Below are 13,921 nucleotides of genomic sequence, written 5' to 3'. Positions count from 1 at the left end.
TTCAAAAAATGAAGCATTACTATCCTCATAAAATATTCTCAAAACATTTCCTGCATAAGATGTCTTATTGTTGCTTATTGTAAGTCACTCTCGATCCCATATTGGGAGACAGGTGGGATGTAAATCTTATTACATGATTAATTAATTAATTAATTAATTAGACTAGTTGGTTAATTAATTAAGTGAAAGGCAATGCATTAGCACAAGCGAAGAATGGAGAACAGCAGTGATCCTGAGGGGCGATTTTGTCTCTTCCCTGCAGCTGACGGACTACTGAAATTCAGCAGCCCATTGTATTGCCAAATTTGAGCAGCAGTGGAATGGAAGTCATTCAAATAGGCATTAATATGAGTTTATTACTGTTTTAATATATTTTTATTAAATTAATAGGCTTTCAATTTAATAAGATTCCTATTAGTTTATTACCCAATTTTTGACAGTGCGGATGTGGAGAATGGCTCAAAAACCTCATGTAGTCTGTGAGCTATATATTGCCCAACCTAGGCTGGAATAAGTTCCCTTTATATAATAGTATGATTAAAAGTATACTCTATGGCATATTTATTTCGTGTTTGTACAATATCATAACATGAAAGCTTCCCAGAGAGATTCCCTTTCTACTCTATTTCTTCCCGGAGAATTTAAAACTTCCAGAAGTAAACCGGCATTCCAATCCCTAATTTTCAGTTGAATTCACTTTGCTCACCCTGATGAATGACCTAGACTAGAAGATCTATTCATGATTCTGCTTGACCTCTCAGAAGCTTTAAATGTCACCATCTATACTATAGTATCAATTTGGAGTATTTGCAAAGGGTCAAGGTGTTTGTCAGGTGTGATATCATAAGATTATACCTCTTTCCCTATTGTGCAGCTCCACCAACTGTTTTGGATTGGTTTGCACTTTAAGAAATGAGCATTTAGCTTGGGAGAGCTTCTGGATCTTGTGCTTTTTCTCCATGTCCACACAGAGAAAGAACTATTTTAAACAAATGCATCACTCTTTACTCTTCCTGGAGAAATAGCTTCTACTCATGATTATACATGCTCTTCTTATAACCTGGTCTGATTACATAGCTTAACAAAATGGTTTTTAGGTCTGTTCCTGGGGCTATCTCGGACACTGGTGCAGAAAAATGCAGATAGACTGCATTCGCTATCATTTCCTAGATATGTTTATCGTGATTTTTTTTTTTATGGGTGAGCAGATGAAGGGTGGCCTAAGGCATATGTTCAGTGTTCAAAACCTACAGCTGATAGGGAGAACTGGCATCACTTTTTTTCATCAGTAGGTCAAATATACCCAGAAGCAGGTCTAACATTTTGGCACTAAAATGTGTCTTGGCCGGCAAGTGGGGGTGGGGAAGTGAGCAAGCAGGAGGGGAAGTGGGGGGAGTGAGAGAGCAAGCGGAGGGTGGGCTGGGCAAGCAGGGTGGGCAATGGGAGGAAGGCACTGCATGCCCCTTCAGGCACATATGCCATAGGTTCCCGACCACTGTCATACACCTACCTGAATGAAGAGACATTTAATTAGACATTTGATTAAAACTAGTTCAACAGACAGCAGCCAGGTTGCTCACTGGAGCGGCATACAAAGAGCATACATCTCCTCTACTATGCCAGCTCCACTGGTTGCCAATCTGCTACCAAGCACAATTCAATGTGCTGGCTTTAGCCTATAAAGCCCTAAATAGTTCTGGCCCAGCTTATCTGTCTGAACGTATCTCCTGCTATGAATCATCATGAAGTCTAAGATTGAAGGGAGAGGCCCTGCTCTCAGTCCCACCATCCTCACAAAGCGACTGGTGGAGACGAGAGACTGGGCCTTCTCAGTGATGGCCCCTCATCTGTGGAACTCTATCCAGTGGCATTTGATTTCCCCCCCCCCCCTCCTTCTTGTCCTTCAGAATGAAATTCAAAACCTGGTTATGGGACCAAGCGGGCAAACAGTGGAGGCAGCAATTTAGAATGAAACCCAATTTGTGTGAATGACAATGGACTGACCTGGACTATGATTTCAAACCTGTGTGATTTAAACAATGTTTTAGTAATTTAAGCATTAACAAACTGTTTTCATTGCATTTATCATTTATTACTGTTGCTCACATTGAATGCCTGTCATGAAGCCACCTTGAGTTTCCCTCCAAGGGTGAGAAGGACATACAAATATGTGAAATAAATAAATAACCACAATATATATACACACATATATACATATATGCACACAAGGGAGGGTGCTGCTGATTAGGTCTCTGAGTGCACTGTGAAAGCAGAATGGGGTACAAGGAGAGAGCCAGGGTGGGAAGATGGGACCCTGGCAGCAGGACAACAAGGGCGTTCTCTCCTTTAACTTGTCTCCCAAACTGATACGCTTATCTCCTACAGCTCTGAAGCTACAGCTTACTTTCTGTTTCCAAAAGAATAAAAGTGAAAGCTCCCAGTAACTGTTTACTTTTTTTAAAAAAAAATAGCCCAAATAGCATCAGTTTCTTCACTGACAAGCTGTTTTTGCTTCATTGCGAGCCACCACTTTCCAAGGAGATTAGGAAAGAGATAGACTCCCAATGGGCAATTCTTGAAAGGGTTAACTTTCTCAGTCCAGGGAGTCTAGCTGCTCAGCTGACACAAGGTCAATAGCAAACACACCAAGAAAGTCAGAGTTGCTTTATTTTTCTTGTGAGCGGGTCAAATAAAACACTGCTGATGTTCCATTTATCTGGTGTGACAAGCAAACACTTGGCAGGCAATGCAAGCATACACTGGAATCTGGCACCAGTCTTGGAGCACAGCTGTCAGCCTGCTGACTAATCACTTCTTCCCGAAGTTAATGCAGCTCTAGGTTTTTAGCACTCTTTCATCTCACATACCCAGGCGCTTAGTCCACAGAGAGAGCTATTTACTCTGGTAATACAGTTATTAATTACATTAACACACTTACATTGGCAGGGCAGAGGGGGTGAGAGAGAAAATTTTGGAAGTAAGACTCTTACATCAATCCTTCTCTTCTTCATTTTTGTTCTGTTTACAGTTGTTTTTACAGGCAAGGGTTGTTTTGCTCCGTTTCTGCTGTATTGGAGATCTCTAAAAATATTAAATTGGTGCTCCTTTGTAGGTTCTTTGTGAGCTCATTACAATTTTATTTTTAGCATTGTGTTCAGGGATTTATTTATTTTTAGCTGTGACGGTATTGTCACAGTCAGGCTAAGTACCATACTGCACGCACTTGGTTTCGTGAGGACAGCGGATTGATCTTAGGTTTGCATAACTGAATGCCACTTGCAATCCAGTCTGAACAAATAATATTTAAGGATTTCCCAAGGACAGAGTTATGCAAAATACAGATGCAGCTTGTGATCTCTATTTCTTTGAAACAGTTCCTTCATTAGTTGTGTTCAACAAAAGATGATTGTGTCAATGTGTCATTATAAGAGACATGCTATGGATAACCTTGATATATGACCTGTATGCAATCTTCTGGAGATGCCTTTCTCTTCCCTCTGAGCTCCATCAAGCGTGATCTACCAAACAAACCTGCAGAACTACATTCAAGACATTTCTATCTCAGACTTTGGTGCACCCACAAATGACTACAGCCAATTATTCAGACATCTTTACACAGTTATGTTATGTAGTTCATATTTTAAAATAAATATATTTTTAATGCTAGAACTCTCTTTTTTACATATGTTTGATTAGAGTAAGGATGCCCATTAGATTAAAATGTGTATTGTAATCAGCACCACCGGGCCTTGTTTCCAGTGGCTGATCAATAGCCTTCTATCCATATAATTGCCAATGCTGTGATCTCTGCAGAGAGAAGGGCAGCCAGCATTTGCTTTTCATTGTGTTCCCTAATTTTTTAGAACATAAGACTGAAGACAGGAAACCGTCAAATTAACAATTTCAGAGTCATTTTGGGAGCCTTTTTGGTTAAACACGAAATTGCTCTGTCTGCAAGCATGCACATCTACAGTATGATCTCTGAATCCATGTAACTGACATATGCAGTTTCACTTATCCATAGTTTCACTTATTCACTTAAGTCTTCATATACAAGCTGCATCCTCATTATCTCTGTTGTTATCCCTATTGAAAATAACAGAGTTCACTATTGTCCTGAGTTCAACATTAGGAGCCCCCAGTAGTGCAATGGGTTAAACCCCATCAGGACTGCTGACCAAAAGGTCAATGGTTTGAATCTGGGGAGCAGGATGAGCTCCCATCTGTCAGCTCCAGCTTCTCATGAGGGGACATCAGTGAAGCCTCCCACAGGATGATAAAACACCCAGGCGTCCCCTGGGCAACGTCCTTGCAGACAGCCAATTCTCTCACACCAGAAACAACTTGCAGTTTCTCAAGTCGCTCTTGACACGAAAAAAAAGTTCAGCATATCCACATAAAGTCAGGGAACATATCTCCTACAGAGATGAGGGCCATCTCTGTGGGTGTGGGTGTGTCCCCTAAAGTAGAACTATATCTATATCTATATATATCTTCAGATTTTTTATGGAAAGACAAGGTAGAAATGTATCAAAAGCAAAAGGGACCCTATGAACCTAAAAAGTCTCATTCATCAAAGTTCCCATTTCCAGTAACATATAAGGTAGAAAAATAGAGAATGAATGAAATCAACATTCAATTATCAATTTTTCTTTGGGGTTCCCAGACATTGGTAAGACTTCCAAGACCAAATTTTTGCTGGTAATTTTGACACTTGCCACTTCTAGTAGCACTGTGTGAGAGAAAGGTATATATGCTGAAATCTTGTACTCCCATTTCTTCTTGCCCATACCTATTAAAATTCAGGAGCATTCATCTGGAAAGAACTTGGCAGCCATGCTATACAGGAAGTTTACAAGTCAAAATGGCACTTTAGCAATCTCTCAGTGAAACCACTGGGAATTAAGGCAACATTCTTCAAATTAAGCTGCATTGCCTTACAAATTATGCTTAACTACCGCAAGGGCACAGTTCATTCTTATCTTGCACTTACTGTGAAAAGAAAAAAGAGGCCAAAATGGATATGTTCCATAGTCCTAATAACACTTTCCTGCATTTTATGTATAAAGTGTGCCTTTAATTTAAGAGCAAAATTACAACCACATTTGCTGTTACCTCCATTCTAGAGGCAAAGAGATGGGTGTACATTTGCTTTATTGTGTACATTTGCTTATACAGTGTTTAGATGCTATTTGCCAGTACCACAAGCTCAGTTGGAGGGAACTAGTGAATCAGTTCGTAGTGTGAGAATTGAGGATTCTAGTTCTGTGTGATGGGTCTGTTTGGCATCTGTGCCAAAATGATGTCAGGGTGGGATTCTTCTCTTCTGTCACTCTCCCTCCCCTGTTTTGTGTTTATTTAGTATTTCACAGTTAAACTTGCTTTTTTGTTATTTACTGACAAAACTGCAAAATTGGTATTAAAAATAAAAGTAATTGGGTATCATGTACAAGTTGGAGCAATCTTGTCTTCTGCTGCATCAAAGTCTGGACAAGGAACTCAATCATAAATTACAAGAAAAGAGGTTATATAGAAACACTAGGAAGAATGTTTTCAGTGTAACTTCTGTTTGCTTCAGAAGGTGATGGACTCTTTAGAAGTCTTTAAGCAGAAGCTAGAAGGCTATCTCTTGCAAGTGTTTGAGTTATGTATTTCTGCATGGCATGGATTTGGAGTAAATAATAATAGTGTTTTATGAAAGAACGTCAAATAACTTCAGAAATGTATTATTTTGAAGTGTGAATGGATATATAAGGAAAACAATAAAATACATCATATCAGAACAAACAGAAACCCTTACAGGGTTGCTATGAGTTTTTTTGGCTGTATGCCATGTTCCAGCAGCATTATCTCCTGAAGTTCACCAGCATTTGTGGCTGGTATCTTCTGAGTTTCAATAACAGCCATTGGAAAATGCATGATTACTCTATGTTAGTTAAGAAATTGAACTAACACTGCCATATAAAATCCAGCCTATCTACACTGCTATATAATCCAGTTCAAAGCATATAATCTGGATTTTATTTGGCAGTGGGGCCTCAGTGATGCTAAAATGGGGTCACTGGGCAAAAGGTTAATGCAATTTTGTGTAACTCATACTAAAGTGGAATAAGTCAACAGAGCCTATACATGAGTCAATGAGGTCCCTTCTAGTGTAGACTCATATAATCCAGTTCAAGGCAGATAATGTTATTATCTTCTTTAGTAATCTGTATTATATGGCAGTGTAGAAAGAGCCTGAGAATTAGTGCAGTCACATGAAGATCTTGACATATAAATTTTGGCTGGAGCCATAACAATAAATACAACAATTGAAAAGATATTTATTTCCAAGATACCTCTTTGAAATAAATGAGACAGGTAAATGTGTTTAGGATTAATGTGTAAAGGGCAGAACACTCTACAAATCTCAAAGATTTTTACCATTAGCCAAGAAAAGATTTAGGATTGTGTTGTTGGAATACGTGAGCACTGGAAGAAAATGAGAGCCATATATAATATGAAGGCACTGATGCTAAATATTAGAGGCATCTCTTAACAATGATATGAATTAAGCATAGAAAATTATCCCCCGGGAAAGGAGAGAGACCTCCTTGTTTGAGTAATTTAAAAGCTGTACAAGTTGTGAGCTATATGGCAGGGAATGCTATTTAACTGCCAGGAAATCAATTGAAAAATTTAGCTGGTCACTTTCTTTTAGATATCCAGGATTATAGGAACATAGTGAAATATTAAGTCATTGATCCAGCACTTGCCTAGGAAACATATAAATTTAAGCTGTTTGACTACAGAAGAATTGCTCATGAATGAAGATCGAATTTACATCCAAGTCCTGGCAGGGTGATCATGTTTTCATTGCCAGATTACAACGAAATACTTAGGATGAATGAATTTATTTAGTCCCTTTGTGTGGCAGAATTCAAAAGCAAGGAAGACCAAATGCAGAGATGATGAAAAGGAGAACAGGTTTTAGGGCTTATTGAAAAAAGAACAATATTCTCTAGTAAATCATTGCCATCATCTTCTTTCTTCTCCCCCGATAAGAACATCAAATGGACAGCTACTCACCTGTTATCCAGATGAGTGATTTTTCCTACCAGGGTAGTTTGAAAGTTATTCTAAAGATCTGAAATAGCACAGGGCAAAAAAAAAAAACCCACTTGATATGTCAGTTTGAGAATTTATTCATAAGTTGCTCACTGTCTATGCTCCAGAAAGCATTTTCAACTTGATACAAGTCTTGGACTATTGCATGTACTTTTCCCTACATCTGTACACATAAACCTCGCCACAAAAGCAGAGTGAGAAGTGAATGCTCCTGAGTGGCATTCATTTGAGTGCTGCATTATTCTCATCACCTCAGCTGAAGGGAACAGCGTCTGTGACAGAGCACATGCTTTGCATACAAAAGATCCCAGGTTCAATCGCTGGGAAATACAGATTTCTTTTAAAGGATCAGGTGTCAAGTAATGTAAATGTATGACTGGGGTGCTGGATATCTTCTGCCTATCAGGGTACACAGTACTAGAAACAGATAGGGAAATAATTTGACCTGTTATAAGGCAGCTAGTCTTCCTATGTCAAGAAGGGGTTGAGAGAGAGGTTAGATAGTTAATGAAACTATAGCATTGATGTGGCATTGGGGGCTGTGTGGTGGTGGTTGGGGTATGGAGGGATGGGTGTACTGTTTTTGTGATGTGTGCAAGTGAAGGCATTTAATTTTGTTGTGCAATAGTACAATGACAATAAAGCTTTTCAATTCTAGTTACCATCTCAAGAGCAGATTTTTATGTTACATTCTTACAAAAGGGTTTTAAAAGTATATGGAACAATGAATCAGTGTGTTGTTGAAGGCTTTGATGGCCGGAATCACTGGGTTGCTGTGAGTTTCCCAAGCTGTATGGCCATGTTCCAGAAGCATTCTCTCCTGACGTTTGGCCAACATTTATGACAGGCATCCTCAGAGATGTGAGGTCTGTTAAAAACTAGGCAAGTGGGTTTTATATATCCGTGGAATGTCCAGGGTGGGAGAAAGATCTCTTGTCTGTTTGAGGCAAGTATAAATGTTGCAATTGGACACCTTGATTAGCATTGAAAGGCCTTGCAGCTTCAAGGTCTGGCTGATTCCTGCCTGGGGGATCCCTTTTTGGGAGGTTATTTATTTATCGTATCAGAAGCAAACCAAGGGTAGAGATTATGTATTTGAAAACACCAACAAAGTTTTTAAAAACTTGGCATCATACCCCGACCAGTAGCTGGCCACTTGGAGTGCCTTTGGTGTTGCTATAAGAAGATTCTCCATTGTGCATTTGGCTCAGACTGCATTGCAATAGGTGGTCTGTGGTTTGCTCTTCTCCACACTCGCCTGTTGTGGACTCCACTTTGTGGCCCCATTTCTTAAGGTTGGCTCTGCATTTCGTGGTGTCAGAGCACAGTCTGTTCAGCGCCTTCCAAGTCACCAGGAGGTGTTAGCTGGCCCAGATTGATTCTTGTCTGGAATTCCCATTTTCTGAGTGTTGCTTTTTATTTACAGTCCTGATTTTAGAGTTTTTTAAATACTAGGAGCCAGATTTTGTTCATTTTCATGGTTTCCTCCTTTCTGTTGAAATTGTCCACATGCTTGTGGATTTCAATGGCTTTTTTGTGTATTCTGACATGGTAGTTGTTAGAATACCATGTGAAATCTCACTTGCCTAGTTTCCAACAGACCTCATAACCTCTGAGGATGCCTGCCATAGATGTGGGCAAAACATCAGGGGAGAATGCTTCTGGAACATGGCCATTCAGCTTGGAAAACTCACAGCAACCCAATGAATAAGTGAATAAGTATAGTCTGAAGTCACCTACAAAGTATCATAGATAAAATTAGATGATAATAGAGGTGCGGAAAGTGTGTATGATTTCAAAACAATGCAACTGAATTTATACTACCTGGATTTCTCAGAGATTTCCCTGGAGCAATATATGGATTTCTTCTTCTTCTTCTTCTTCTTCTTCTTCTTCTTCTCCTTCTCTTTCTCCTTCTCCTTCTCCTTCTTCGGACTGTGTATGTCTACACTTTTTGCAATGCTCAGACTTCTTTGCTCTGTCCAGCTTTAGGAGAGGAGATGAATGCTTGCATTAGTTTGTACTGTATGTTTCTGGGAGATGAGTACCTGGAGTTTCACTTACTCACATGCAAAAAAAAATGTTACCGTGGGCCAGAAGTTATTCACTTCAGTAGGGTTTCTTATTATTCACAGTTTTGCATTTCCATAAGTCCAGCAATGTATTCTGCACAGATATGGGGGATTGTATTATATACCTGCAAACCTTGAGGTTTACCTGGGCATGCTAATGAACTGCTTCCTTTTTGCTCATCGATGGCCCTGATTTGGTTCCCAAGGCAAATATTCCCACCTGAATATGTTGCTAGAAGCAGTGATTGAAATGTGTGTTTATTCACATTGTGTGTTCCCTCTCTCTTTCCCCATTTCTCCATGGGTCTGACAGCACTTCAGTGCAACAGCCGAACTGCAGAATCTCTGGAATACCCAGCAAGCGTTCAAGCAGCACCAGCTCCAGTGAATCCGAAAGCAGCTCAGAATCTGACTCAGAGAGTGAAAGCAGCTCTGGAGAGAGTGACTGCAACAAGCCCCCTCATTACTCCAGCCCAGAGGTAAAGATTTCTGCACCTCAGTTAAAATGCCAGCAATAAAAAAGTTAGTTTTCAAATAAATTAAACTTTCCTCCACATGACAAGTTTAGGATCAGGGAGGTTTTTGTGTAATATCTTGATGAGTGAACTGGTTATTTGAATGTAAAAGTGACTTTAAGTATGGCATTGCGCTCAGTAGAAGAAACATAAGCTTTTATATTGAAATATTCTTCTCTCAGAAAAGTCACAATTACAATATAGCCCGAGGTCTCTAAATTAAGTGGCTTTTATAATTGATAACAAAGAAGACTTTGAATGTTTGTGTGTGCACGGTCTGGCACATGCTAATACAGGTACAATCAGAACAAGTTATATCACTAGTGTATCAAGTAACAAGGCTGCTTATTTTTCAGAAGTTGCTTTTCAGAATATTTTACAGGAATTTTGATAGGAAAGTATGGGTTGCTGTCATTTTTATATCCATTATACTATTTTTCTCCCACAAAAAAGTAACAAAGTAATAGAAAAGTAACGAGAGGACTTTCTTAATTATTGTTCCCATACTAGCACCAGGAGACCATGGTTTGAATCCTCATCAGGCCATGGAAATCCATTGGGTGACAATCTCTCAATCCTAAGGGAGGGCAATGACTAAGTTCCTCTCAATAAACCTTTCCAAGGAACCCTGGAAGTCAGGGATGACTTGAGAGCACATAACAACAAAAACAACCAATTAACAAAAACTTTTTAAACACTATAATGGGGGAAAGTATATAAAGTAAATTTCAAGGCCCTAGTTCAAATAGGCTTGTTTGTTAATGTCAGAAATCTTGCTTCCCAGAGTTTGAGCTTTTAGTCTAGTCCAACAAAACAAATAATGTTCTTAGGTGATTTTTTTTATCATATCAGAAGCAAACCAGAGTACAATTGTAATGTATTTAAGAACACAATTTTTTAAAAAAACCTTTGCTTTATACTAAATGCCTTTTGACCAGTAGCTGGCCACTTGGAATGCCTCTGGTGTTGCTATAAGAAGGTCCTCTATTGTGCATGTGACATGGCTCAGGCTGCATTGTATTAGGTGGTCTGTGGTTTGCTTTTCTCCATACTCGCATGTTGTGGACTCCATTTCTTAAGGTTGGCTCTGCATCGCATGGTGCCAGAGCGCATTCTGTTCAGTGCCTTCCAAGTTGCCCAGTTTTCTGTGTGCCCAGGAGAAAGACTCTCATTTGGTATCAGCCATTGATTGAGGTTCTGGGTTTTAGCCTGCCACTTTTGGACTCTCACTTGCTGAGGTGTTCCTGCAAGTATCTCTGTAGATCTTAAAAAACTATTTCTTAATTTAAGGCATTGGCATGCTGGCAGATGTCTGAACAGCAGCTTGCATTATGCAACCTTAGGAGATTACATTAATTTAGAATTGTGTGATGATGTTAACAGTTTTATGCAATGACCTGAAGTTTATAATAATTTGTAAAACTCAGTTTTATGATATGCTGGTGGTTTAAAACTCTTATTTTCCAGCATGAACAGCCATCATCAAACAAGTGGCAGTTGGATAAATGGTTAAATAAGGTTAATCCTCACAAAGCACCTATTTTGAATCACAACGGACTGGAAAGCTTTCAGTATTACTGCAAAACGAAAGACCAAGGGCACAACTGTGATAGCCTATCTTCTGTTTGCCAAACCAATCTCAGAGATAAAGAGGTTAAGAATCCCACCAAGGAGGAACTGAGCCCTAGAACAGCTAATAAAGCCCCAGGGCATAAAGGAGCAAAGCAAAAACCACCTTCCTCGGCCACTACAGTTTCTGTAGACAGTGGTCCTCTGAGAAGGACAGCATGTAGAAAACAGCTCAGAAAGACAGAGAGGACCTCTGGTGGTGACAATTTAAACAGCTATGCAGCTGACAATCCTGACTTGAACAGAGTACCTTTGGAAAATAATATCCTTTGTGAACAACCTAAACCTAAGCCCTGTGCCAGTAAAGCCGAGCACAGAAAAGAACCACGGTGTGTTGCTCCCTGTGAAAAAAGACGCACAAGAGGGTCAGGTAAAACCGCACCTAAATCCAAGGAATTTATTGAGACAGAATCTTCATCTTCAACGTCTTCAGATACAGATTCACAGTCTGAGCAAGAGGAGTATCCTGTACACAAGCCTTACGTTGTGGCCTCAGTACCAGTTGGAAGTGACCAGAAATTAAAAGACTCTGGAAGTATCAATACCAGCAAAGGAAACAGCTGTGGCGCCTTTGGTTCAGTTAACACCCGGACTAGTAACGATATAGCAAAGGAACTGGATGAACAGTTTTATACACTTGTTCCATTTGGCAGGAATGAGCTCCTGTCTCCTTTGAAAGACACTGATGAAGTGAAAGCACTTTGGGTCAAAATTGATTTGACTCTTTTATCCAGAGTTCCTCAACGCTTATCCGAGGAGCCGCTGCTAATGAACCCTGGTAGTAAAGAAGCCGTTGGTATGCAGCATAACATTGCCCCAGACCTATCAGCAGAAAAGGTTATCCCAAAATCTAGAAGGAAGCGTAAGGTAAGTTTTTGGCCTACATTGAATTTTAAAAGGCTGTGTACTGGATTTAGATTCCAATACTGCATGCAAAAGGGTTAAAATAAGTGGGCCCGCAGCTAGAATAGATTGGGTTTGTAAAGTGACAAAAGTTTAATGCTAGGCAGAAGTCTATATGAAAATAAATTGAAATAAATCCTAATTAATTTCACAATTTCACTCCAATGTTAACATTTAGGATATTTGGGGGGGATGGGACAAAAATCATTGAAAAGGAACATGGGCCTCTGGAGAAGGAATTTAATTTTCTCACTTCTGATACAGATACACATAAGCATGCATCTTGTTTGCTGTGCCTGTTCCTGCTTAACAAATTGTTATCCCTTTTAAATGTTCCACACTGGATAATTGCCACTACGGTCAATCACAATTTATTCTCAGTGTTTACTAGAGGTGTGCACAGCTCTAAAAATTCACTTTATTTGTATTTATGAAATTCATGCAACCCCCATTTTGATTATAAAGTGTTTTGAACAATTCCTAAGGAGTCCAAGTCATATCTGATAGGAAGTGATGAGAAATTCATTTTTTTTCTGTTTGTTATTTTAAAAAGAGCTAAACTATACTTGGTGGAGGGGGAGGACCTGCTGGGGTTGGAGCAGCTCTTCTTCATCCACCGCCTGGCCTTATGCAAGCAGGTTCTGCCACCACCGCAAGGGCACAAGGAGGGAGAGGGAGGCAGACAGAGAGAGAAATAAGGCATAGGAAGCAAACCAACTTCTTTACGAAAACTCAGAAGTGGGTATTTTGATTTGGGTTGGGGGGGTGACTCTGGAGGTCGTAAATTGGGTCGTATGTACAGATTTAACAAAACACTTAAGATTTACGAACCTCTTACAATTTTTTTTACACAGCCCTAGTGTTTACATTACTGCATAGCTGGCTGGTGCCTTATCCATATGTATTAATAATTAAGGAGACCACTTTCTAATAACTTTGTCCATGACTAAATGTTGTTCTGACTCTGCCCTCCCAAGAATAATTGGATTAACCCCCACCTCACCCAAACATAACCAAAACAAAGCATCTTCTTTCAAGTTAGGAGAAACATTGGAGAAAATTGCCTTGTTGATTCAGCCCTATCTGGAGCCAAATAAACAGAAGATACAGGTGTACTTATCAATGTTCTGTAAATAAAGGGGACATAACAGTAGCTGTTAACCCCTGCTCTTTGCCTTTCCAACTGTAGCCTACAGTGGCTGATGCAGGGTAAACAATGCATGAATAATAAGCTCAGTTATCTCTTTGTTCAATCAGGCAAGAAAAAATAAAGATCTCCCAAAGGTTGAATGGGCAACGGCAAGACTTTCCTTGCCAGGATTGTGTAAAAAAATGGAAATGTTACTTTTTTGGCCTACGACGGCCAAATAAAAGTAACTTTTCAAGTTCTGAATATGGGACAGGACAAGCTTTGGAAGGAGGTTGTCCATTTGTGGTGCCTGCAGAGAAAGTAAAACGGGACTTATGTATGTTATAGGGTAAAACATGGACTAAACATTTGCTGAAACCATTTGAAATCACAGAGGGCTTTCTTCTGCAACCTCTCTGAGGCAGCAGAAACCAGGGAAAGATAACAAAGATAAACAAGATAAGTTTAAAACAAAATCCAGATAAAAGTAACCACAAACAACAGTTGTAAGCCAAAAACTGAAAATATTCATGTTGAGCAAAAATTATATAATTAGGCATTGTACT

The 13,921-nt window shown here is 39.5% G+C and overlaps 1 protein-coding gene across 2 annotated transcripts in view; it reads left to right on the top strand.

Annotated features, from left to right (window-relative positions):
- AFF3 (ALF transcription elongation factor 3) overlaps positions 1 to 13,921 on the top strand; it is a 321,108-nt gene that overhangs the window by 276,381 nt on the left and 30,806 nt on the right. For both annotated transcript variants that reach the window (XM_060769769.2, XM_060769770.2), the window contains 2 exons: positions 9,493 to 9,658; positions 11,162 to 12,190. In XM_060769769.2, the coding sequence (XP_060625752.2) occupies positions 9,493 to 9,658; positions 11,162 to 12,190 (1,195 nt within the window). The remainder of the gene's footprint in view (positions 1 to 9,492; positions 9,659 to 11,161; positions 12,191 to 13,921) is intronic.

This window comes from Anolis sagrei, chromosome 3 (assembly GCF_037176765.1).
Source record: "Anolis sagrei isolate rAnoSag1 chromosome 3, rAnoSag1.mat, whole genome shotgun sequence".
NCBI lineage: Eukaryota > Metazoa > Chordata > Lepidosauria > Squamata > Dactyloidae > Anolis > Anolis sagrei.
The sequence above is the reverse complement of the archived record's forward strand: the minus strand, read 5'-3'. Positions and strand labels throughout refer to the sequence as shown.